Source organism: Ranitomeya variabilis, chromosome 2 (assembly GCF_051348905.1).
Source record: "Ranitomeya variabilis isolate aRanVar5 chromosome 2, aRanVar5.hap1, whole genome shotgun sequence".
Taxonomy (NCBI): domain Eukaryota; kingdom Metazoa; phylum Chordata; class Amphibia; order Anura; family Dendrobatidae; genus Ranitomeya; species Ranitomeya variabilis.
The window spans coordinates 79616424-79644408 of record NC_135233.1 but is presented as its reverse complement, the minus strand read 5'-3'; the positions used below and the strand labels follow the sequence as shown (position 1 = coordinate 79644408).

At 44.4% G+C, this 27985-nt stretch overlaps 1 protein-coding gene across 1 annotated transcript; it reads right to left on the bottom strand.

Annotated features, from left to right (window-relative positions):
- Positions 1-27878, bottom strand: LOC143809114 (uncharacterized). The gene is made up of 4 exons (XM_077292270.1): positions 27739-27878; positions 17939-18073; positions 7757-7891; positions 1-58 (listed from the first exon to the last, which is right to left on the bottom strand). Exons 1-4 carry the CDS (start codon positions 27785-27787, stop codon positions 9-11), a joined length of 369 nt encoding a protein of 122 aa, XP_077148385.1. The 5' UTR covers positions 27788-27878; the 3' UTR covers positions 1-8.
- Positions 27879-27985: the final 107 nt, after the last annotated feature.

Below are 27985 nucleotides of genomic sequence, written 5' to 3'. Positions count from 1 at the left end.
CTGTAACATCATATGTAGGTGAGTATTGTAAAGGATGATTTATATTGTACATGGGAGTCTGTAAAAAAAATTACATCTTTATTACAGATGAGAGGCTCTGACAAAATTCTGCCAAATCATTCAGATTTTATTTAGAGATTCGATTCACAGCAAAATTATTCTTCACAAGGGGGGCGCGGCCTGGGACTGAACGAGGACGGACGTGCTCTGCAAGAGCTCCCGATCCCAGTCACATGTTAATGCCTCAAAATAAAGATTCTCGGGTGAAAATTGTTTAGGACCCCCGACTCGGTACCAGTGTCCCTCTGTGGCAGCTCCAACAGCCTTCATACCGGCTGGGAGACGGAAACGCTGAGACGCCGACACGCATGGGGACTTGGCGGGCCCGCAACTTAGACCCGAGACGCCGGAGTCGCTCCTATCACCTCTCACCCCTTGGCTCGGTCGGCTGCTGGGGCTGCTTTGGGTGCCCGGAGAGAGCAGCGAGGGAGACCAGAGAGCCGACCAGAGAGCCGACCGAAGAGCCGCGCAGCGGCCGAGCGGCTGCGCCGGACCTGTGACCCGCGACACAAGGTACCTGCGACCCGCGACACAAGGTACCTGCTCGCGGCTCACGGATGGTGGGGGCCCGGGACCTGGCGGGTGCTGGACGAGTCTGACGGGGGATCACATGTTTCCCGGCGGGCTGAGTGAAGCAGAGCGGTGGACGGGCGGTAGGCAAGGCCCCGCCCACCTCGATACCCACACGCGGCCAGTGCCATCTTGCCGACAGTCTCAGCTCGCAGCTCCCGGACGCTGCGTAGAGGAAGGACCCACCTCCCTGCTCGCCTCTCTCCTCTGGCTCGGTTCCCTGAAATGGCGGGAGACGTTGTGAGCGTTCCATGGTGAGGAGCATCACCGCACCCCAATTCCTGAACTGCTCCCCGCTGCCTTGGTTTGCATTTTAAACTATAAAAGGCAGGCGCTGCACACCTTAGACGCTGTCCACCTTTGACTGCAGTCTGATTACAGCCTATAAGGTGATATTTAAAGGCAATACTACAAATAGCCCCTGTGTGTTTGGCATATTCTACTGGAATACCTTTACATAATGGTCTGTCTTTGGAGATTCTGGATTGAAACACACGCCACAAACATGCTATCATAAACTACATTCCTGGGCGCGAGTGGCGATATAAGAAGCTTCCATTTTGCATCACATAAATTTATAATGGTGAAAACAGGAAAGGTACGCCCCAAGAGCTTAACATCAACCCTTTATCAAGGCAAACACGGGGAAATGGAGAAAATTCTTAAACATAAGGCAACGGCTAGAGCCACTCCAAAAAACCCTCATTCAAGCATTGCAACAGATCATATGGCTGACTAAACCGATTCGAGTGATGAGGCCTCAGGCAGTGACGTTCCTCAAGCTGACTCTGGAAAAATGTATAGATCCTTCCTCAAAAGGTCTCTGGCTCAAGCTATGAAGCCTCTAATTGCTGAAATAGCAGGTATGAGGGCTGACCTCTCACACATAGGTAACAGAGTCGAATCTCTGGAGGCTTCACAGGCTTCGCTTATTAACCATTCAAACAATATGAAGGACCACCTGGACTACCACAGAATGCAACTAAATAATGCTGCGCTTGCTTTGGAAGACCAGGAGAACCGGAGCCGTAGGAAGAATATCAGGATCAAAGGTCTACCTGAAAGTGTCTCCCAAGAGATTCTGGAAAAAGCTACCAGAGAAATATTTGCTCTGCTCCTGCCAAGGGATAAAAGCGACCAGATCATTATTGAAAGAGTCCACAGATCGCTCAGACCTAAGCCAAAATCCTCTGACCCACCGAGAGATGTTATCTGTGGTTTGCTGAGTAATCTGGACACTTCTGCCATCCTGGCGGCCTCCAGAGATAACAAATCGCTCACATATGAAAACTCCCCCATTCAACTGTACCAAGACCTTGCACCGTCGGCCCTGATGAAATGCAGAATTCTAAAATCACTACTAGATACGTTACGCTCGAAAAAAAATTCTTTACAAATGGCTCTTTCCTTTTGGTTTAGCCATACATGGTGGGGGCAAACAAGTGGTCGTCAGGTGCCCGGAAGATCTCCCCAAAGTCTGGGATACTTTCAACTTGACCGAAATAGAAGTCCCTTCTTGGCACCCCCTGGATATGGATCCACGTGCCCCTTATCCATGGAAAGCTATTGCTGGAGATCAGGGAGAATGGACTCCAGTTAAAAGTCTTGCGTCGCCCAGACAGGGAAGATCTAGTGTTAAGAAGAAACCCTTTCCATGAACAGCATCCCGGGTCTTGCGATGAAAGATCTCTATCGCCGTTGCCTTCCTTAATGCATAGATAGCCTTCACTGTTTATCAGTTGTTGTGTAACAGATGCAGTTTTTCTAATGTTAGATTGCCACTCGCGCGTCGGAGTGTGTCCACCCTATCTGCTATGGGAGGTACTCCCAGCCCCCGCTTCTGCGGCAGATAGGTAGTATACTTGTATATATGTGTTCACCTTTTTTCCCATTGTTTTTGTTGTTTTTCTGGTTCACTGAGATGTTTGATTGGTTCAGTCCACAGACTCAGGTGTCTCTTCCTGCACACTGTTATAGTTATGACTACAATTAATCCATCCGCCACTATAGTGGTTTCTTCATTTAATGATAAAGGTCTGCGTTCCCCAAACAAAAGAGGTCAAATTCTGAGATTTTTAAACTCTAAAAAAGCTAGCATTGTTTTCCTACAGGAAACTCACTTCAAAAAAGGAAGGGTTCCTGACATGTCCCGATCTCAATTCCCATCTGGATACCATAGCACGGGTTCCTCAGCTTCCAGAGGAGTGAGTATAGTTATAAAAAGAAATGTTTCCTTTGAACTAATAGACTCTTTGACTGATGCTGATGGGAGATTTGTAATGATTAAAGGCCTTTTGGCCAACACCAAAATAACGCTGTGCAACTTATACGCCCCCAATACAAATCAAGTGGGTTGGCTATGCAAAACTTTAAATATCCTAAAACTGTTTGCAGAGGGTGTCGTGGTGGTAGGTGGAGATCTCAATGTTCCTCTTAACCTGTTCCTTGACACTTCGTCTGGAAAGACATCTATCTCTCAAAAAGCCCTGAGATGGCTCCAACTTTCCCTACAATCTTTAAATTTATTAGATCCATGGAGGACCTTGTATCCCGCCACCAAGGATTAACATTTTATTCGCCCCCACACAATACCTATCATAGAATTGACTACCTCCTTACCCAAGCGCCTTGTCTCCACCTCATAAATTCAGCAACAATTGACAACATACTTTTGTCAGACCATGCACCTATTTTCCTGGAGATGAGCATCGCGTCTCTCCCTAGGACTACGAAATCTTGGACCCTAAATGAGACCCTGCTAGATTCTAGCCTGCACATTTCTAGGTTAACAGACACTCTCGAGAATTTTTTTCCAGGATAAAACATGCTCAGGTCCTCCACCCCCCATGGTGTGGGAAGCCCATAAGGTTGTTACGAGAGGGGAGCTCATCTCCCTTGGGTCATTTGTCAAAAAAGAAAGAACAAAGCAAACTTTATCTCTCTTACACCAAATCAATACATTTGAGAAGATACACAAAAAATCACGTAGCGACAATATCCAAACCGAGCTGGTAAAATTACGTCAATCCCTAAAAAACCTCCTAAACATACAATCGGCTAAAATTTACATGAGATGCAAACAGAAGTTTTACCTCCATGGTAATAGAGGCAGTAAACTCATGACTTCCCTACTTAGGAAACGTAATGAGAAGAGGTTCGTAAACCAGATTAAAGCTGCAAATAAATCCTCTAAATACGATACTGCCGATATTGCTGAGGTATTCAGATCCTTCTATGAAGACCTATACAATCTACCCAACCCCATAAACATAAAAGAACCCTCAGAGACCTCTAGTAAAATAAACAAATTTTTGACACCCCTTAAACTTCCCAAGGTTCTCTTAAACGATTCCCTAACGTTAATAGCTCCTATCTCTCCCAAAGAAATATCAGAGACTTTGGCAACAATCGCTAATGGGAAAGCTCCAGGGCCAGATGGCCTTTCCTATCATCTACTATAAAAGTTTCTTAAACGCTTATTGCCTCACCTGACTCTGCTCTTTAATTTGTATCTGGAGGGCCAACTCTTGCCCAAACAATCCTTGGAGGCTTTTAAATCAGTTATCCCGAAGGAGGGAAAGGACCTCACCTCCTGTGCTAGCTACAGACCAATATCCTTGCCTAACGCAGACACAAAACTGTGGGCCAAAATTTTGGCAAACAGACTAAGTACCATTTTACCCAAGCTTATCCATTCTGACCAAGTTGGGTTTGTGAGGGGACGGGAGGGTAAGGATAACTCGGTCAATATTATCCAATCCATTACATTTGCTCAGAACAGGGGGATCCCCCGACCCTGCTCTCTACGGATGCTGAGTTAGAGGTACATGGAACAGGTGATGCTCAAGTTTGGCTATCCTCCTCAATTTGTCCATGCGGTTTTTTCCCTTTACTCCCAGCCTACGGCAAGAGTGAGAATAAACGGCACCCTTTCAAATAGTTTCGACATAAATAACGGCACTAGACAGGGGTGCCCATTGTCTCCTTCTCTGTTTGTCTTGGTTATTGAAACACTCTTACAGAGAATTAGACAGGAACCCTCTATAATGGGATTAAGGGTAGGCCCTCTAGAATTAAAAACGTTAGCATTCGCTGATGATCTACTCTTCTTGATTACTAACCCTTTCCATGCGTTCCCGGCCATACTAGATATCTTTCAACAGTTCGGACAGATATCCAATTTTAAAATCAATACCTCAAAATCCGAAGCCTTGAACATCTCCCTCCCTCACTCCCAACTAACTCCCTGCGCTCCCTCACCCCACTTTCATGGGCCTCTAGCTCCATAAAATATTTGGGAACCATGATAACGAGAGACCCTAATAATCTCTTTCAAGCTAACTATAATACACTCCTTAAAAAAGTTGAAAGTTTGACGAAGGCCTATAACCTACCTACGCTCTCTTGGATGGGACGTATAAATATTTTTAAAGCATATATAATGCCGATAATCCTATATACATTTTGCATGATCCCCATTAATGTTCCGCAGACCTTTTTCAGGTATCTAAAATCTATAATTTCGAAATTCATCTGGAACAAAAAACCAGCCAGACTGCCATATAAATTCCTCTCCCACCCATGCTCATCAGGCGGTCTGGGTGCCCCAGATCTCACCCTATATTTCAAAGCTGTACATCATTGTAGATGGCTAAAAATAGTGTCAAGTGTTGGTAATGGGGACCCAAATAGCACTGATTTAGCATTACTGGGTTCTGAAGGTATTCCCTACCTTTGGTCACTAGCCAGACCCCCTTCTCACCTTAGACTTGATGAGGTGACCTTAACTACTCTCCGAATCAAACGTCTAGCGAACAACGAGCTTCCCGCAGACACCTTCCCCCCTATACTAGCACCCATTTGCACCATCCCTTTCCTTCTTAACCCCGATTTTTGAGACCCATATGGGCTCTGGTCCTCTCTGCCGAAGGAATCTTTAAATAGTTACTATAATAACTAAATTCTTCATGGGGGAACCTGGCCTACAACTTCACTTAACCGCCCAAACAATTTTCTTCAGACACAACATATTAAAAGAACTCTCAACCAATTTAGACGAAAGTTCCCAACCAAGCCGAACTTCTCCTGGATAGACATTTTAGCTAAAGCTCCTCACCCAAAAATTAAGAATATCTCCCACATTTATTGGCAACTTACTACCCCATCGGAGAAATCAAAACCCTCCATTATTCACTCTTAGGAATTGGAACTTAATATTAACCTCACAAACTCAAAGAGCTAAAATCCTGACGCATGCAAGAGGCTTCTCCAGATGCATCCTACTTCAGGAAAATTCTTACAAAATATTAACTAGGTGGCATCTAACCCCAGCTAAACCACACCATTTAGGGCTCGCAGATTCCAATCTATGCTGGCGATGCCATAATTCTTTGGGACATCACACGCACATATTCTGGGACTGCTTAAAATTAAAACAATATTGGAAGGATATAAATAACACTCTCCAGAAACTACAAATAATTAAAACCAACCTTCAAGCAATGAAAGTTTTACTTTCTTGCTCAAACCAAAATTTTAGACCCAAAAAACACCGCCTCCTCCTTCTAATGATTTGTGCTGCCAAGTATCTAATTACTCTTCATTGGAAGGACGAGTCCCCCCCCCCACTTGGACAGAGTGGTCCTCCAAGGTTAACCAAATTTCTCGTCTGGAGGAGCTCTCTAGCTGGGAGACAGGCAAACATGATTTATATATTTTTATATATTAAGAGATGGACCCCTTGGAGAGATTTGCTAAACCTTTGACCTATTAGCCGTTGTATTCTTTTACTGTGTTTCATCTGGAACGTTTGATATAGAATAGATTTCGCCTTTTTCCGCCGCACACTGATCGGATTGTATCTTTTACTTTGTTTTACTATTCCATTATTACTCTCTGGAACCAGATAGCTGTTGTTGTCTTCTTCTTCCCATTCTTCTTCCCCTACCAATCTTTCCCTCCCCCCCCATACCCTCCTACTGCCTCCCTATCTCTCCTTCTCTTCCCTAAAGGTACCTTCACATTAAGCGACGCTGCAGCGATAGCGACAACGATGCCGATCGCTGCAGCGTCGCTGTTTGATCGCTGGAGAGCTGTCACACAGACCGCTCTCCAGCGACCAACGATGCCGAGGTCCCCGGGTAACCAGGGTAAACATCGGGTTGCTAAGCGCAGGGCCGCGCTTAGTAACCCGATGTTTACCCTGGTTACCAGCGTAAAATGTAAAAAAACCAAACAGTACATACTTACATTCGCGTCCCCCGGCGTCCGCTTCCTGCACTGACTGAGCGCCGGCCCTAACAGCAGAGCGGTGACGTCACCGCTGTGCTGTACTTTCACTTTCACTTTACGGCGCTCAGTCAGTGTGGGAAGCGGACGCCGGGGGATGCGAAGGTGAGTATGTACTGTTTGTTTTTTTTACATTTTACACTGGTAACCAGGGTAAACATCGGGTTACTAAGTGCGGCCCTGCGCTTAGTAACCCGATGTTTACCCTGGTTACCAGTGTAAAACATCGCTGGTATCGTTGCTTTTGGTGTCAAACACGACGATACACGCCGGTCTGACGACCAAATAAAGTTATGAACTTTGTTCAACGACCAGCGATATCACAGCAGGATCCAGATCGCTGCTGCCTGTCAAACTAAACGATATCGCTAGCGAGGACGCTGCAACGTCACGGATCGCTAGCGATATCGTTTAGTGTGACGGTACATTAAGTCTTAAAATGGAAAGTTTGTTGATGGTCTAGCCATTTATTCACCTGACTTGTATTGTTTACCTGTACTTTTGACTCTGAATGTAACTAAATTAAGAATATAAAAAAAAAAAAATATTCTTCACAAATTGATTGTTCCCTATCATGCTCTGGGTTCTCCCCAGTCCCAGATCATAATAAATTGCATCAAATACTTATATTCCCCACTGTAAGTGAGATAAATATATAAAATAAACATCATGTAAATGTTATAACCTCTAACTGGTGCAGAGATGTATAAAAAAGATGGACCAAAACAGAAGAGTTACCTCTATGTCTAGGGTTTATTCACTGACAATTTCCTTTAAGAGACTTTTTTTATAAAGGCGTTTTCCCATTAAATTTGTCATAAAAGCCCTGAGTACTTACTGTCAGAGTTGACGATCGTGTTCTGATATGCCTTGAATTTGGCGACCATATCCCTAACCCGACCGGGAGGGATTTTGATGTTTTTGAGCTTGTCCCTTTTTTCAGCCAAGGGTTCGTGAGGAGCTTTATGATTTCCTGTAACAGAAACCACAGAAATCAGTATTTTGATAATAAACACTTCTCTATAGGGTTGAGCGAAACGGATCGGTCATTTTCATAAGTCGGTTTCATGAAACCCGACCCGATCCCAGCGTGGGATTGGCCATGCGGTACACGATCTTCGCGCCAAAGCACGCAGCCGCAGACACCGTTAGTAGGCCCAACCAAACAAGTAGCCCAAATGCAGTGTAATATCTGATATAGGCCGAAAGCCTGAAGATTGAAGCTCAGCTTTGTAAAGTGGAGAACACAAAGTGGAGAACACCAAGAAGCGGCAGACACCGTTAGTAGGCCCAACCAAACGAGTAGCCCAAATGCAGTTTAATATCTGATATAGGCCAAAAGCCTGAAGATTGAAGCTCAGCTTTGTTCAGTTGAGAAAAGAAAGCAGCCGCAGACACTGTTAGTACTTCCAACCAAACAAGTAGCCCAAATGCAGTGTAATATCTGATATAGGCCGAAAGCCTGAAGATAGAAGCTCAGCTTTGTAAAGTGGAGAATACCAAGCAGCTGCAGACACCGTTAGTAGGCCCAACCAAACCAGTAGGCCAAATGCAGTTTAATATCTGATATAGGCCGAAAGCCTGAAGATAGAAGCTCAGCTTTGTAAAGTGGAGAACACCAAGCAGCGGCAGACACCGTTAGTAGGCCCAACCAAACCAGTAGCACAAATGCAGTTTAATATTTGATATAGGCCAAAAGCCTGAAGATTGAAGCTCAGCTTTGTTCAGTTGAGAAAGGCAAGCAGCCGCAGACACCGTTAGTAGGCCCAACCAAACAAGTAGCCCAAATGCAGTGTAATATCTGATATAGGCCGAAAGCCTGAAGATTGAACCTCAGCTATGTAAAATGGAGAACACCAAGCAGCGGCAGACACCGTTAGTAGGCCCAACCAAACCAGTAGCCCAAATGCAGTTTAATATCTGATATAGGCCAAAAGCCTGAAGATTGAAGCTCAGCTTTGTTCAGTTGAGCAAAGCACGCAGTATTATTACAGGAATGGGTTAGGATGGGGACATTATTACAGGAAGGAGCCAGGATGTGTGATATTATATGAAGGGCTAGAATTGGGGACTTTCTTACAGGATGGGGACATTGTACATGAGGGGGCAAAGACGTATGTTTTCACAGGATCTGGAATGCTACAAGAGACCATACATCTGAGAAATATGCAGGTGGGGACCCAGGTCAAAATTTTTTACCGGGACACATCAGCCTCTACCTAAGCAACTGGATAGATCTCTATATTGTCCATTATATCTATTATACTGTATATTAATATGAACCACTTAAAAAGAAAACGATGAAATAACGGTCCAACAAGTAATATTCCAAAAAATGAATATACTTTATTAGGTGATTAACATGACCAAAATGTAAGGAGGGAAAATGACACCGCAGGAAAAACGTTGGAAAAAGAGCAGGAGGCGCGTGCCCAGGATAATGTCCAAACCAGATAGATAATGATAAAAAATTAGCAAAATGCGAACTAAACTATAAAAACTAAATAAACATAACGAAAAAACCTGGATTAGACATGGTAAAGGTGCGGAACATATATTATCGTAGTAATCTATAGTGATCAATAGTCAGCCATTTAGCTAGTGTACAGAAGCTGCTGCAAGTAGCACATAGTAAAGATGGTACATATTAGCAATAATGAAACAATATGCCCGCTCCTGCAAACATCATCACAATATGGTGGCTGGCAGTCACTTACCGCACTAAGGACAGTTATACCTGGGACCGCGCCTCCGCCCCTACGCGCGTTTCGGCAGAAACACCTTCGTCAGGGGGCAGAGATATGGAGTGCACAACGAGTTTAAAAAGCACCCGCACCGGAAATGAGTTTTGCCGGTGACCGGAAGTGACGATGCGGTACCATGGAGAACACGGCGCCGGCCGCTACCGAGTGCAGCCGAAGGACTCCGAGTTCACAGGGGCCCCATGTGACCCGGAGCACCAACCAGCTACACCACGGCACGCAGGCGCACACGGGCCCCACGGCAATCGCACCAACACAAGGACCGGCAAAGATTATTATGGATGTATGCTACAAAATATATATATATATAAGTGGCTATGTATATTAATATGGCATCATCCCTGCTACATAATTTTGCCAAAATAAAAGTCCTATATTTTTAATCGTCTTGCCAAGTCCTACAGTCCAATAGAATACATAATACAGTCAGAGATTTCTCTGCTGCAGATTGAGCAGAGCTGTTTTTGAGCCTTGTATAACCCCGCCACAGCTTTGTGTTTACATTGTATATTGACAGAAAGAGGCTAAACAGTGCTGGAGGCCTGGCTGGACTAGGCGGAGCAAGACCAGTTGTCCTGTGGTGATAACCAATTGCTGGTAAAACAGTGATTCTATTGAAACAGTCCAGTAATTGACACATCGCTATAATAAAGGTCTATGCTTCTACATTATGGTTGTCTCAGATAACATGGCAAAAGCCTGGTGACAGATTCCCTTTATAGGACTGCTTCGACAATAATGGCATTGTGTATTACAGACAAGTTATTGAATATATATGATATACATATTCTTTCTTCTTTTTCAGTGGATGGTATTGTTCCTCCAAACATCCCTTGGAATAAATACATAATTTATGTTGTAATTCCCATCACCAGTTACCTCCTTGGAATATTCATTGGTGTCATCTGTAACATCATATGTAGGTGAGTATTGTAAAGGATGATTTATATTGTACATGGGAGTCTGTAAAAAAAATTACATCTTTATTACAGATGAGAGGCTCTGACAAAATTCTGCCAAATCATTCAGATTTTATTTAGAGATTCGATTCACAGCAAAATTATTCTTCACAAGGGGGGCGCGGCCTGGGACTGAACGAGGACGGACGTGCTCTGCAAGAGCTCCCGATCCCAGTCACATTTTAATGCCTCAAAATAAAGATTCTCGGGTGAAAATTGTTTAGGACCCCCGGCTCGGTACCAGTGTCCCTCTGTGGTAGCTCCAACAGCCTTCATACCGGCTGGGAGACGGAAACGCTGAGACGCCGACACGCACAGGGACTTGGCGGGCCCGCAACTTAGACCCGAGACGCCAGAGTCGCTCCTATCACCTCTCACCCCTTGGCTCGGTCGGCTGCTGGGGTTGCTTCGGGTGCCCGGAGAGAGCAGCGAGGGAGACCAGAGAGCAGCGAGGGAGACCGGAGAGCCGACCGGAGAGCCGCGCGGCAGCCGAGCGGCTGCGCCGGACCTGTGACCCGCGACACAAGGTACCTGCTCATGGCTCACGGATGGTGGGGGCCCAGGACCTGGCGGGTGCTGGACGAGTCTGACGGGGGCTCCCATGTTTCCCGACGGGCTGAGAGAAGCGGAGCGGTGGACGGGCGGTAGGATTCTGGATCGAAACACACGCCACAAACATGCTATCATAAACTACATTCCTGGGCGCGAGTGGCGATATAAGAAGCTTCCATTTGGCATCACATAAATTTATAATGGTGAAAACAGGAAAGGTACGCCCCAAGAGCTTAACATCAACCCTTTATCAAGGCAAACACGGGGAAATGGAGAAAATTCTTAAACATAAGGCAACGGCTAGAGCCACTCCAAAAAACCCTCATTCAAGCATTGCAACAGATCATATGGCTGACTAAACCGATTCGAGCGATGAGGCCTCAGGCAGTGACGTTCCTCAAGCTGACTCTGGAAAAATGTATAGATCCTTCCTCAAAAGGTCTCTGGCTCAAGCTATGAAGCCTCTAATTGCTGAAATAGCAGGTATGAGGGCTGACCTCTCACACATAGGTAACAGAGTCGAATCTCTGGAGGCTTCACAGGCTTCGCTTATTAACCATTCAAACAATATGAAGGACCACCTGGACTACCACAGAATGCAACTAAATAATGCTGCGCTTGCTTTGGAAGACCAGGAGAACCGGAGCCGTAGGAAGAATATCAGGATCAAAGGTCTACCTGAAAGTGTCTCCCAAGAGATTCTGGAAAAAGCTACCAGAGAAATATTTGCTCTGCTCCTGCCAAGGGATAAAAGCGACCAGATCATTATTGAAAGAGTCCACAGATCGCTCAGACCTAAGCCAAAATCCTCTGACCCACCGAGAGATGTTATCTGTGGTTTGCTGAGCTATCTGGACACTTCTGCCATCCTGGCGGCCTCCAGAGATAACAAATCGCTCACATATGAAAACTCCCCCATTCAACTGTACCAAGACCTTGCACCGTCGACCCTGATGAAATGCAGAATTCTAAAACCACTACTAGATACGTTACGCTCGAAAAAAAATTCTTTACAAATGGCTCTTTCCTTTTGGTTTAGCCATACATGGTGGGGGCAAACAAGTGGTCGTCAGGTGCCCGGAAGATCTCTCCAAAGTCTGGGATACTTTCAACTTGACCGAAATAGAAGTCCCTTCTTGGCACCCCCTGGATATGGATCCACATGCCCCTTATCCATGGAAAGCTATTGCTGGAGATCAGGGAGAATGGACTCCAGTTAAAAGTCTTGCGTCGCCCAGACAGGGAAGATCTAGTGTTAAGAAGAAACCCTTTCCATGAACAGCATCCCGGGTCTTGCGATGAAAGATCTCTATCGCCGTTGCCTTCCTTAATGCATAGATAGCCTTCACTGTTTATCAGTTGTTGTGTAACAGATGCAGTTTTTCTAATGTTAGATTGCCACTCGCGCGTCGGAGTGTGTCCACCCTATCTGCTATGGGAGGTACTCCCAGCCCCCGCTTCTGCGGCAGATAGGTAGTATACTTGTATATATGTGTTCACCTTTTTTCCCATTGTTTTTGTTGTTTTTCTGGTTCACTGAGATGTTTGATTGTTTCAGTCCACAGACTCAGGTGTCTCTTCCTGCACACTGTTATAGTTATGACTACAATTAATCCATCCGCCACTATAGTGGTTTCTTCATTTAATGATAAAGGTCTGCGTTCCCCAAACAAAAGAGGTCAAATTCTGAGATTTTTAAACTCTAAAAAAGCTAGCATTGTTTTCCTACAGGAAACTCACTTCAAAAAAGGAAGGGTTCCTGACATGTCCCGATCTCAATTCCCATCTGGATACCATAGCACGGGTTCCTCAGCTTCCAGAGGAGTGAGTATAGTTATAAAAAGAAATGTTTCCTTTGAACTAATAGACTCTTTGACTGATGCTGATGGGAGATTTGTAATGATTAAAGGCCTTTTGGCCAACACCAAAATAACGCTGTGCAACTTATACGCCCCCAATACAAATCAAGTGGGTTGGCTATGCAAAACTTTAAATATCCTAAAACTGTTTGCAGAGGGTGTCGTGGTGGTAGGTGGAGATCTCAATGTTCCTCTTAACCTGTTCCTTGACACTTCGTCTGGAAAGACATCTATCTCTCAAAAAGCCCTGAGATGGCTCCAACTTTCCCTACAATCTTTAAATTTATTAGATCCATGGAGGACCTTGTATCCCGCCACCAAGGATTAACATTTTATTCGCCCCCACACAATACCTATCATAGAATTGACTACCTCCTTACCCAAGCGCCTTGTCTCCACCTCATAAATTCAGCAACAATTGACAACATACTTTTGTCAGACCATGCACCTATTTTCCTGGAGATGAGCATCGCGTCTCTCCCTAGGACTACGAAATCTTGGACCCTAAATGAGACCCTGCTAGATTCTAGCCTGCACATTTCTAGGTTAACAGACACTCTCGAGAATTTTTTTCCAGGATAAAACATGCTCAGGTCCTCCACCCCCCATGGTGTGGGAAGCCCATAAGGTTGTTACGAGAGGGGAGCTCATCTCCCTTGGGTCTTTTGTCAAAAAAGAAAGAACAAAGCAAACTTTATCTCTCTTACACCAAATCAATACATTTGAGAAGATACACAAAAAATCACGTAGCGACAATATCCAAACCGAGCTGGTAAAATTACGTCAATCCCTAAAAAACCTCCTAAACATACAATCGGCTAAAATTTACATGAGATGCAAACAGAAGTTTTACCTCCATGGTAATAGAGGCAGTAAACTCATGACTTCCCTACTTAGGAAACGTAATGAGAAGAGGTTCGTAAACCAGATTAAAGCTGCAAATAAATCCTCTAAATACGATACTGCCGATATTGCTGAGGTATTCAGATCCTTCTATGAAGACCTATACAATCTACCCAACCCCATAAACATAAAAGAACCCTCAGAGACCTCTAGTAAAATAAACAAATTTTTGACACCCCTTAAACTTCCCAAGGTTCTCTTAAACGATTCCCTAACGTTAATAGCTCCTATCTCTCCCAAAGAAATATCAGAGACTTTGGCAACAATCGCTAATGGGAAAGCTCCAGGGCCAGATGGCCTTTCCTATCATCTACTATAAAAGTTTCTTAAACGCTTATTGCCTCACCTGACTCTGCTCTTTAATTTGTATCTGGAGGGCCAACTCTTGCCCAAACAATCCTTGGAGGCTTTTAAATCAGTTATCCCGAAGGAGGGAAAGGACCTCACCTCCTGTGCTAGCTACAGACCAATATCCTTGCCTAACGCAGACACAAAACTGTGGGCCAAAATTTTGGCAAACAGACTAAGTACCATTTTACCCAAGCTTATCCATTCTGACCAAGTTGGGTTTGTGAGGGGACGGGAGGGTAAGGATAACTCGGTCAATATTATCCAATCCATTACATTTGCTCAGAACAGGGGGATCCCCCGACCCTGCTCTCTACGGATGCTGAGTTAGAGGTACATGGAACAGGTGATGCTCAAGTTTGGCTATCCTCCTCAATTTGTCCATGCGGTTTTTTCCCTTTACTCCCAGCCTACGGCAAGAGTGAGAATAAACGGCACCCTTTCAAATAGTTTCGACATAAATAACGGCACTAGACAGGGGTGCCCATTGTCTCCTTCTCTGTTTGTCTTGGTTATTGAAACACTCTTACAGAGAATTAGACAGGAACCCTCTATAATGGGATTAAGGGTAGGCCCTCTAGAATTAAAAACGTTAGCATTCGCTGATGATCTACTCTTCTTGATTACTAACCCTTTCCATGCGTTCCCGGCCATACTAGATATCTTTCAACAGTTCGGACAGATATCCAATTTTAAAATCAATACCTCAAAATCCGAAGCCTTGAACATCTCCCTCCCTCACTCCCAACTAACTGCCCTGCGCTCCCTCACCCCACTTTCATGGGCCTCTAGCTCCATAAAATATTTGGGAACCATGATAACGAGAGACCCTAATAATCTCTTTCAAGCTAACTATAATACACTCCTTAAAAAAGTTGAAAGTTTGACGAAGGCCTATAACCTACCTACGCTCTCTTGGATGGGACGTATAAATATTTTTAAAGCATATATAATGCCGATAATCCTATATACATTTTGCATGATCCCCATTAATGTTCCGCAGACCTTTTTCAGGTATCTAAAATCTATAATTTCGAAATTCATCTGGAACAAAAAACCAGCCAGACTGCCATATAAATTCCTCTCCCACCCATGCTCATCAGGCGGTCTGGGTGCCCCAGATCTCACCCTATATTTCAAAGCTGTACATCATTGTAGATGGCTAAAAATAGTGTCAAGTGTTGGTAATGGGGACCCAAATAGCACTGATTTAGCATTACTGGGTTCTGAAGGTATTCCCTACCTTTGGTCACTAGCCAGACCCCCTTCTCACCTTAGACTTGATGAGGTGACCTTAACTACTCTCCGAATCAAACGTCTAGCGAACAACGAGCTTCCCGCAGACACCTTCCCCCCTATACTAGCACCCATTTGCACCATCCCTTTCCTTCTTAACCCCGATTTTTGAGACCCATATGGGCTCTGGTCCTCTCTGCCGAAGGAATCTTTAAATAGTTACTATAATAACTAAATTCTTCATGGGGGAACCTGGCCTACAACTTCACTTAACCGCCCAAACAATTTTCTTCAGACACAACATATTAAAAGAACTCTCAACCAATTTAGACGAAAGTTCCCAACCAAGCCGAACTTCTCCTGGATAGACATTTTAGCTAAAGCTCCTCACCCAAAAATTAAGAATATCTCCCACATTTATTGGCAACTTACTACCCCATCGGAGAAATCAAAACCCTCCATTATTCACTCTTAGGAATTGGAACTTAAAATTAACCTCACAAACTCAAAGAGCTAAAATCCTGACGCATGCAAGAGGCTTCTCCAGATGCATCCTACTTCAGGAAAATTCTTACAAAATATTAACTAGGTGGCATCTAACCCCAGCTAAACCACACCATTTAGGGCTCGCAGATTCCAATCTATGCTGGCGATGCCATAATTCTTTGGGACATCACACGCACATATTCTGGGACTGCTTAAAATTAAAACAATATTGGAAGGATATAAATAACACTCTCCGGAAACTACAAATAATTAAAACCAACCTTCAAGCAATGAAAGTTTTACTTTCTTGCTCAAACCAAAATTTTAGACCCAAAAAACACCGCCTCCTCCTTCTAATGATTTGTGCTGCCAAGTATCTAATTACTCTTCATTGGAAGGACGAGTCCCCCCCCCCACTTGGACAGAGTGGTCCTCCAAGGTTAACCAAATTTCTCGTCTGGAGGAGCTCTCTAGCTGGGAGACAGGCAAACATGATTTATATATTTTTATATATTAAGAGATGGACCCCTTGGAGAGATTTGCTAAACCTTTGACCTATTAGCCGTTGTATTCTTTTACTGTGTTTCATCTGGAACGTTTGATATAGAATAGATTTTGCCTTTTTCCGCCGCACACTGATCGGATTGTATCTTTTACTTTGTTTTACTATTCCATTATTACTCTCTGGAACCAGATAGCTGTTGTTGTCTTCTTCTTCCCATTCTTCTTCCCCTACCAATCTTTCCCTCCCCCCCCATACCCTCCTACTGCCTCCCTATCTCTCCTTCTCTTCCCTAAAGGTACCTTCACATTAAGCGACGCTGCAGCGATAGCGACAACGATGCCGATCGCTGCAGCGTCGCTGTTTGATCGCTGGAGAGCTGTCACACAGACCGCTCTCCAGCGACCAACGATGCCGAGGTCCCCGGGTAACCAGGGTAAACATCGGGTTGCTAAGCGCAGGGCCGCGCTTAGTAACCCGATGTTTACCCTGGTTACCAGCGTAAAATGTAAAAAAAACAAACAGTACATACTTACATTCGCGTCCCCCGGCGTCCGCTTCCTGCACTGACTGAGCGCCGGCCCTAACAGCAGAGCGGTGACGTCACCGCTGTGCTGTACTTTCACTTTCACTTTACGGCGCTCAGTCAGTGTGGGAAGCGGACGCCGGGGGATGCGAAGGTGAGTATGTACTGTTTGTTTTTTTTACATTTTACACTGGTAACCAGGGTAAACATCGGGTTACTAAGTGCGGCCCTGCGCTTAGTAACCCGATGTTTACCCTGGTTACCAGTGTAAAACATCGCTGGTATCGTTGCTTTTGGTGTCAAACACGACGATACACGCCGGTCTGACGACCAAATAAAGTTATGAACTTTGTTCAACGACCAGCGATATCACAGCAGGATCCAGATCGCTGCTGCCTGTCAAACTAAACGATATCGCTAGCCAGGACGCTGCAACGTCACGGATCGCTAGCGATATCGTTTAGTGTGACGGTACATTAAGTCTTAAAATGGAAAGTTTGTTGATGGTCTAGCCATTTATTCACCTGACTTGTATTGTTTACCTGTACTTTTGACTCTGAATGTAACTAAATTAAGAATATAAAAAAAAAAAAATATTCTTCACAAATTGATTGTTCCCTATCATGCTCTGGGTTCTCCCCAGTCCCAGATCATAATAAATTGCATCAAATACTTATATTCCCCACTGTAAGTGAGATAAATATATAAAATAAACATCATGTAAATGTTATAACCTCTAACTGGTGCAGAGATGTATAAAAAAGATGGACCAAAACAGAAGAGTTACCTCTATGTCTAGGGTTTATTCACTGACAATTTCCTTTAAGAGACTTTTTTTATAAAGGCGTTTTCCCATTAAATTTGTCATAAAAGCCCTGAGTACTTACTGTCAGAGTTGACGATCGTGTTCTGATATGCCTTGAATTTGGCGACCATATCCCTAACCCGACCGGGAGGGATTTTGATGTTTTTGAGCTTGTCCCTTTTTTCAGCCAAGGGTTCGTGAGGAGCTTTATGATTTCCTGTAACAGAAACCACAGAAATCAGTATTTTGATAATAAACACTTCTCTATAGGGTTGAGCGAAACGGATCGGTCATTTTCATAAGTCGGTTTCATGAAACCCGACCCGATCCCAGCGTGGGATTGGCCATGCGGTACACGATCTTCGCGCCAAAACACGCAGCCGCAGACACCGTTAGTAGGCCCAACCAAACAAGTAGCCCAAATGCAGTGTAATATCTGATATAGGCCGAAAGCCTGAAGATTGAAGCTCAGCTTTGTAAAGTGGAGAACACAAAGTGGAGAACACCAAGAAGCGGCAGACACCGTTAGTAGGCCCAACCAAACGAGTAGCCCAAATGCAGTTTAATATCTGATATAGGCCAAAAGCCTGAAGATTGAAGCTCAGCTTTGTTCAGTTGAGAAAAGAAAGCAGCCGCAGACACTGTTAGTACTTCCAACCAAACAAGTAGCCCAAATGCAGTGTAATATCTGATATAGGCCGAAAGCCTGAAGATAGAAGCTCAGCTTTGTAAAGTGGAGAATACCAAGCAGCTGCAGACACCGTTAGTAGGCCCAACCAAACCAGTAGGCCAAATGCAGTTTAATATCTGATATAGGCCGAAAGCCTGAAGATAGAAGCTCAGCTTTGTAAAGTGGAGAACACCAAGCAGCGGCAGACACCGTTAGTAGGCCCAACCAAACCAGTAGCACAAATGCAGTTTAATATTTGATATAGGCCAAAAGCCTGAAGATTGAAGCTCAGCTTTGTTCAGTTGAGAAAGGCAAGCAGCCGCAGACACCGTTAGTAGGCCCAACCAAACAAGTAGCCCAAATGCAGTGTAATATCTGATATAGGCCGAAAGCCTGAAGATTGAACCTCAGCTATGTAAAATGGAGAACACCAAGCAGCGGCAGACACCGTTAGTAGGCCCAACCAAACCAGTAGCCCAAATGCAGTTTAATATCTGATATAGGCCAAAAGCCTGAAGATTGAAGCTCAGCTTTGTTCAGTTGAGCAAAGCACGCAGTATTATTACAGGAATGGGTTAGGATGGGGACATTATTACAGGAAGGAGCCAGGATGTGTGATATTATATGAAGGGCCAGAATTGGGGACTTTCTTACAGGATGGGGACATTGTACATGAGGGGGCAAAGACGTATGTTTTCACAGGATCTGGAATGCTACAAGAGACCATACATCTGAGAAATATGCAGGTGGGGACCCAGGTCAAAATTTTTTACCGGGACACATCAGCCTCTACCTAAGCAACTGGATAGATCTCTATATTGTCCATTATATCTATTATACTGTATATTAATATGGCATCATCCCTGCTACATAATTTTGCCAAAATAAAAGTCCTATATTTTTAATCGTCTTGCCAAGTCCTACAGTCCAATAGAATACATAATACAGTCAGAGATTTCTCTGCTGCAGATTGAGCAGAGCTCAGTTTTTGAGCTATGTATAACCCCGCCACAGCTTTGTGTTTACATTGTATATTGACAGAAAGAGGCTAAACAGTGCTGGAGGCCTGGCTGGACTAGGCGGAGCAAGACCAGTTGTCCTGTGGTGATAACCAATTGCTGGTAAAACAGTGATTCTATTGAAACAGTCCAGTAATTGACACATCGCTATAATAAAGGTCTATGCTTCTACATTATGGTTGTCTCAGATAACATGGCAAAAGCCTGGTGACAGATTCCCTTTATAGGACTGCTTTGACAATAATGGCATTGTGTATTACAGACAAGTTATTGAATATATATGATATACATATTCTTTCTTCTTTTTCAGTGGATGGTATTGTTCCTCCAAACATCCCTTGGAATAAATACATAATTTATGTTGTAATTCCCATCACCAGTTACCTCCTTGGAATATTCATTGGTGTCATCTGTAACATCATATGTAGGTGAGTATTGTAAAGGATGATTTATATTGTACATGGGAGTCTGTAAAAAAAATTACATCTTTATTACAGATGAGAGGCTCTGACAAAATTCTGCCAAATCATTCAGATTTTATTTAGAGATTTGATTCACAGCAAAATTATTCTTCACAAGGGGGGCGCGGCCTGGGACTGAACGAGGACGGACGTGCTCTGCAAGAGCTCCCGATCCCAGTCACATTTTAATGCCTCAAAATAAAGATTCTCGGGTGAAAATTGTTTAGGACCCCCGGCTCGGTACCAGTGTCCCTCTGTGGTAGCTCCAACAGCCTTCATACCGGCTGGGAGACGGAAACGCTGAGACGCCGACACGCACAGGGACTTGGCGGGCCCGCAACTTAGACCCGAGACGCCAGAGTCGCTCCTATCACCTCTCACCCCTTGGCTCGGTCGGCTGCTGGGGTTGCTTCGGGTGCCCGGAGAGAGCAGCGAGGGAGACCAGAGAGCAGCGAGGGAGACCGGAGAGCCGACCGGAGAGCCGCGCGGCGGCCGAGCGGCTGCGCCGGACCTGTGACCCGCGACACAAGGTACCTGCTCATGGCTCACGGATGGTGGGGGCCCAGGACCTGGCGGGTGCTGGACGAGTCTGACGGGGGCTCCCATGTTTCCCGACGGGCTGAGAGAAGCGGAGCGGTGGACGGGCGGTAGGCAAGGCCCCGCCCACCTCGATACCCACACGCGGCCACAGTGCCATCATGCCGACAGTCTCAGCTCGCAGCTCCCGGACGCTGCGTAGAGGAAGGACCCACCTCCCTGCTCGCCTCTCTCCTCTGGCTCGGTTCCCTGAAATGGCGGGAGACGTTGTGAGCGTTCCATGGTGAGGAGCATCACCGCACCCCAATTCCTGAACTGCTCTCCGCTGCCTTGGTTTGCATTTTAAACTATAAAAGGCAGGCGCTGCCCACCTTAGACGCTGTCCACCTTTGACTGCAGTCTGATTACAGCCTATAAGGTGATATTTAAAGGCAATACTACAAATAGCCCCTGTGTGTTTGGCATATTCTACTGGAATACCTTTACATAATGGTCTGTTTTTGGAGATTCTGGATCGAAACACACGCCACAAACATGCTATCATAAACTACATTCCTGGGCGCGAGTGGCGATATAAGAAGCTTCCATTTGGCATCACATAAATTTATAATGGTGAAAACAGGAAAGGTACGCCCCAAGAGCTTAACATCAACCCTTTATCAAGGCAAACACGGGGAAATGGAGAAAATTCTTAAACATAAGGCAACGGCTAGAGCCACTCCAAAAAACCCTCATTCAAGCATTGCAACAGATCATATGGCTGACTAAACCGATTCGAGCGATGAGGCCTCAGGCAGTGACGTTCCTCAAGCTGACTCTGGAAAAATGTATAGATCCTTCCTCAAAAGGTCTCTGGCTCAAGCTATGAAGCCTCTAATTGCTGAAATAGCAGGTATGAGGGCTGACCTCTCACACATAGGTAACAGAGTCGAATCTCTGGAGGCTTCGCTTATTAACCATTCAAACAATATGAAGGACCACCTGGACTACCACAGAATGCAACTAAATAATGCTGCGCTTGCTTTGGAAGACCAGGAGAACCGGAGCCGTAGGAAGAATATCAGGATCAAAGGTCTACCTGAAAGTGTCTCCCAAGAGATTCTGGAAAAAGCTACCAGAGAAATATTTGCTCTGCTCCTGCCAAGGGATAAAAGCGACCACATCATTATTGAAAGAGTCCACAGATCGCTCAGACCTAAGCCAAAATCCTCTGACCCACCGAGAGATGTTATCTGTGGTTTGCTGAGCTATCTGGACACTTCTGCCATCCTGGCGGCCTCCAGAGATAACAAATCGCTCACATATGAAAACTCCCCCATTCAACTGTACCAAGACCTTGCACCGTCGACCCTGATGAAATGCAGAATTCTAAAACCACTACTAGATACGTTACGCTCGAAAAAAAATTCTTTACAAATGGCTCTTTCCTTTTGGTTTAGCCATACATGGTGGGGGCAAACAAGTGGTCGTCAGGTGCCCGGAAGATCTCTCCAAAGTCTGGGATACTTTCAACTTGACCGAACTAGAAGTCCCTTCTTGGCACCCCCTGGATATGGATCCACATGCCCCTTATCCATGGAAAGCTATTGCTGGAGATCAGGGAGAATGGACTCCAGTTAAAAGTCTTGCGTCGCCCAGACAGGGAAGATCTAGTGTTAAGAAGAAACGCCCTCCATGAACAGCATCCCGGGTCTAAACGGAACCTTGCGATGAAAGATCTCTATCGCCGTTGCCTTCCTTAATGCATAGATAGCCTTGAACCTTGCGATGAAAGATCTCTATCGCCGTTGCCTTCCTTAATGCATAGATAGCCTTCACTGTTTATCAGTTTTTGTGTAACAGATGCAGTTTTTCTAATGTTAGATTGCCACTCGCGCGTCGGAGTGTGTCCACCCTATCTGCTGTGGGAGGTACTCCCAGCCCCCGCTTCTGCGGCAGATAGGTAGTATACTTGTATATATGTGTTCACCTTTTTTCCCATTGTTTTTGTTGTTTTTCTGGTTCACTGAGATGTTTGATTGTTTCAGTCCACAGACTCAGGTGTCTCTTCCTGCACACTGTTATAGTTATGACTACAATTAATCCATCCGCCACTATAGTGGTTTCTTCATTTAATGATAAAGGTCTGCGTTCCCCAAACAAAAGAGGTCAAATTCTGAGATTTTTAAACTCTAAAAAAGCTAGCATTGTTTTCCTACAGGAAACTCACTTCAAAAAAGGAAGGGTTCCTGACATGTCCCGATCTCAATTCCCATCTGGATACCATAGCTTCCAGAGGAGTGAGTATAGTTACAAAAATAAACGTTTCCTTTGAACTAATAGACTCTTTGACTGATGCTGATGGGAGATTTGTAATGATTAAAGGCCTTTTGGCCAACACCAAAATAACGCTGTGCAACTTATACGCCCCCAATAGAAATCAAGTGGGTTCGCTATGCAAAACTTTAAATATCCTAAAACTGTTTGCAGAGGGTGTTGTGGTGGTAGGTGGAGATCTCAATGTTCCTCTTAACCCGTTCCTTGACACTTCGTCTGGAAAGACATCTGTTCCTCTTAACCCGTTCCTTGACACTTCGTCTGGAAAGACATCTATCTTTCAACAAGCCCTGAGACGGCTCCAACTTTCCCTACAATCTTTAAATTTATTAGATCCTTGGAGGACCTTGTATCCCGCCACCAAGGATTAACATTTTATTCGCCCCCACACAATACCTATCATAGAATTGACTACCTCCTTACCCAAGCGCCTTGTCTCCACCTCATAAATTCAGCAACAATTGACAACATACTTTTGTCAGACCATGCACCTATTTTCCTACAGATGAGCATCGTGTCTCTCCCTAGGACTACGAAATCTTGGACCCTAAATGAGACCCTGCTAGATTCTAGCCTGCACGTTTCTAGGTTAACAGACACTCTCGAGAATTTTTTCCAGGATAATACATGCTCAGGTCCTCCACCCCCCGTGGTGTGGGAAGCCCATAAGGTTGAACAAAGCAAACTTTATCTCTCTTACACCAAATCAATACATTTGAGAAGATACACAAAAAATCACGTAGCGATAATATCCAAACCTAGCTGGTAAAATTACGTCAATCCCTAAAAAACCTCCTAAACATACAATCGGCTAAAATTTACATGAGATGCAAACAGAAGTTTTACCTCCATGGTAATAGAGGCAGTAAACTCATGACTTCCCTACTTAGGAAACGTAATGAGAAGAGGTTCGTAAACCAGATTAAAGCTGCAAATAAATCCTCTAAATACGATACTGCCGATATTGCTGAGGTATTCAGATCCTTCTATGAAGACCTATACAATCTACCCAAACCCATAAACATAAAAGAACCCTCAGAGACCTCTAGTAAAAGAAACAAATTTTTGACACCCCTTAAACTTCCCAAGGTTCTCTTAAACGATTCCCTAACGTTAGTAGCTCCTATCTCTCCCAAAGAAATATCAGACACTTTGGCAACAATCGCTAATGGGAAAGCTCCAGGGCCAGATGGCCTTCCTATCATCTACTATAAAAAGTTTCTTAAACGCTTATTGCCTCACCTGACTCTGCTCTTTAATTTGTATCTGGAGGGCCAACTCTTGCCCAAACAATCCTTGGAGGCTTTTAAATCAGTTATCCCGAAGGAGGGAAAGGACCTCACCTCCTGTGCTAGCTACAGACCAATATCCTTGCCTAACGCAGACACAAAACTGTGGGCCAAAATTTTGGCAAACAGACTAAGTACCATTTTACCCAAGCTTATCCATTCTGACCAAGTTGGGTTTGTGAGGGGACGGGAGGGTAAGGATAACTCGGTCAATATTATCCAATCCATTACATTTGCTCAGAACAGGGGGATCCCCCGACCCTGCTCTCTACGGATGCTGAGTTAGAGGTACATGGAACAGGTGATGCTCAAGTTTGGCTATCCTCCTCAGTTTGTCCATGCGGTTTTTTCCCTTTACTCCCAGCCTACGGCAAGAGTGAGAATAAACGGCACCCTTTCAAATAGTTTCGACATAAATAACGGCACTAGACAGGGGTGCCCATTGTCTCCTTCTCTGTTTGTCTTGGTTATTGAAACACTCTTACAGAGAATTAGACAGGAACCCTCTATAATGGGATTAAGGGTAGGCCCTCTAGAATTAAAAACGTTAGCATTCGCTGATGATCTACTCTTCTTGATTACTAACCCTTTCCATGCGTTCCCGGCCATACTAGATATCTTTCAACAGTTCGGACAGATATCCAATTTTAAAATCAATACCTCAAAATCCGAAGCCTTGAACATCTCCCTCCCTCACTCCCAACTAACTGCCCTGCGCTCCCTCACCCCACTTTCATGGGCCTCTAGCTCCATAAAATATTTGGGAACCATGATAACGAGAGACCCTAATAATCTCTTTCAAGCTAACTATAATACACTCCTTAAAAAAGTTGAAAGTTTGACGAAGGCCTATAACCTACCTACGCTCTCTTGGATGGGACGTATAAATATTTTTAAAGCATATATAATGCCGATAATCCTATATACATTTTGCATGATCCCCATTAATGTTCCGCAGACCTTTTTCAGGTATCTAAAATCTATAATTTCGAAATTCATCTGGAACAAAAAACCAGCCAGACTGCCATATAAATTCCTCTCCCACCCATGCTCATCAGGCGGTCTGGGTGCCCCAGATCTCACCCTATATTTCAAAGCTGTACATCATTGTAGATGGCTAAAAATAGTGTCAAGTGTTGGTAATGGGGACCCAAATAGCACTGATTTAGCATTACTGGGTTCTGAAGGTATTCCCTACCTTTGGTCACTAGCCAGACCCCCTTCTCACCTTAGACTTGATGAGGTGACCTTAACTACTCTCCGAATCAAACGTCTAGCGAACAACGAGCTTCCCGCAGACACCTTCCCCCCTATACTAGCACCCATTTGCACCATCCCTTTCCTTCTTAACCCCGATTTTTGAGACCCATATGGGCTCTGGTCCTCTCTGCCGAAGGAATCTTTAAATAGTTACTATAATAACTAAATTCTTCATGGGGGAACCTGGCCTACAACTTCACTTAACCGCCCAAACAATTTTCTTCAGACACAACATATTAAAAGAACTCTCAACCAATTTAGACGAAAGTTCCCAACCAAGCCGAACTTCTCCTGGATAGACATTTTAGCTAAAGCTCCTCACCCAAAAATTAAGAATATCTCCCACATTTATTGGCAACTTACTACCCCATCGGAGAAATCAAAACCCTCCATTATTCACTCTTAGGAATTGGAACTTAAAATTAACCTCACAAACTCAAAGAGCTAAAATCCTGACGCATGCAAGAGGCTTCTCCAGATGCATCCTACTTCAGGAAAATTCTTACAAAATATTAACTAGGTGGCATCTAACCCCAGCTAAACCACACCATTTAGGGCTCGCAGATTCCAATCTATGCTGGCGATGCCATAATTCTTTGGGACATCACACGCACATATTCTGGGACTGCTTAAAATTAAAACAATATTGGAAGGATATAAATAACACTCTCCGGAAACTACAAATAATTAAAACCAACCTTCAAGCAATGAAAGTTTTACTTTCTTGCTCAAACCAAAATTTTAGACCCAAAAAACACCGCCTCCTCCTTCTAATGATTTGTGCTGCCAAGTATCTAATTACTCTTCATTGGAAGGACGAGTCCCCCCCCCCACTTGGACAGAGTGGTCCTCCAAGGTTAACCAAATTTCTCGTCTGGAGGAGCTCTCTAGCTGGGAGACAGGCAAACATGATTTATATATTTTTATATATTAAGAGATGGACCCCTTGGAGAGATTTGCTAAACCTTTGACCTATTAGCCGTTGTATTCTTTTACTGTGTTTCATCTGGAACGTTTGATATAGAATAGATTTTGCCTTTTTCCGCCGCACACTGATCGGATTGTATCTTTTACTTTGTTTTACTATTCCATTATTACTCTCTGGAACCAGATAGCTGTTGTTGTCTTCTTCTTCCCATTCTTCTTCCCCTACCAATCTTTCCCTCCCCCCCCATACCCTCCTACTGCCTCCCTATCTCTCCTTCTCTTCCCTAAAGGTACCTTCACATTAAGCGACGCTGCAGCGATAGCGACAACGATGCCGATCGCTGCAGCGTCGCTGTTTGATCGCTGGAGAGCTGTCACACAGACCGCTCTCCAGCGACCAACGATGCCGAGGTCCCCGGGTAACCAGGGTAAACATCGGGTTGCTAAGCGCAGGGCCGCGCTTAGTAACCCGATGTTTACCCTGGTTACCAGCGTAAAATGTAAAAAAAACAAACAGTACATACTTACATTCGCGTCCCCCGGCGTCCGCTTCCTGCACTGACTGAGCGCCGGCCCTAACAGCAGAGCGGTGACGTCACCGCTGTGCTGTACTTTCACTTTCACTTTACGGCGCTCAGTCAGTGTGGGAAGCGGACGCCGGGGGATGCGAAGGTGAGTATGTACTGTTTGTTTTTTTTACATTTTACACTGGTAACCAGGGTAAACATCGGGTTACTAAGTGCGGCCCTGCGCTTAGTAACCCGATGTTTACCCTGGTTACCAGTGTAAAACATCGCTGGTATCGTTGCTTTTGGTGTCAAACACGACGATACACGCCGGTCTGACGACCAAATAAAGTTATGAACTTTGTTCAACGACCAGCGATCACAGCAGGATCCAGATCGCTGCTGCCTGTCAAACTAAACGATATCGCTAGCCAGGACGCTGCAACGTCACGGATCGCTAGCGATATCGTTTAGTGTGACGGTACATTAAGTCTTAAAATGGAAAGTTTGTTGATGGTCTAGCCATTTATTCACCTGACTTGTATTGTTTACCTGTACTTTTGACTCTGAATGTAACTAAATTAAGAATATAAAAAAAAAAAAATATTCTTCACAAATTGATTGTTCCCTATCATGCTCTGGGTTCTCCCCAGTCCCAGATCATAATAAATTGCATCAAATACTTATATTCCCCACTGTAAGTGAGATAAATATATAAAATAAACATCATGTAAATGTTATAACCTCTAACTGGTGCAGAGATGTATAAAAAAGATGGACCAAAACAGAAGAGTTACCTCTATGTCTAGGGTTTATTCACTGACAATTTCCTTTAAGAGACTTTTTTTATAAAGGCGTTTTCCCATTAAATTTGTCATAAAAGCCCTGAGTACTTACTGTCAGAGTTGACGATCGTGTTCTGATATGCCTTGAATTTGGCGACCATATCCCTAACCCGACCGGGAGGGATTTTGATGTTTTTGAGCTTGTCCCTTTTTTCAGCCAAGGGTTCGTGAGGAGCTTTATGATTTCCTGTAACAGAAACCACAGAAATCAGTATTTTGATAATAAACACTTCTCTATAGGGTTGAGCGAAACGGATCGGTCATTTTCATAAGTCGGTTTCATGAAACCCGACCCGATC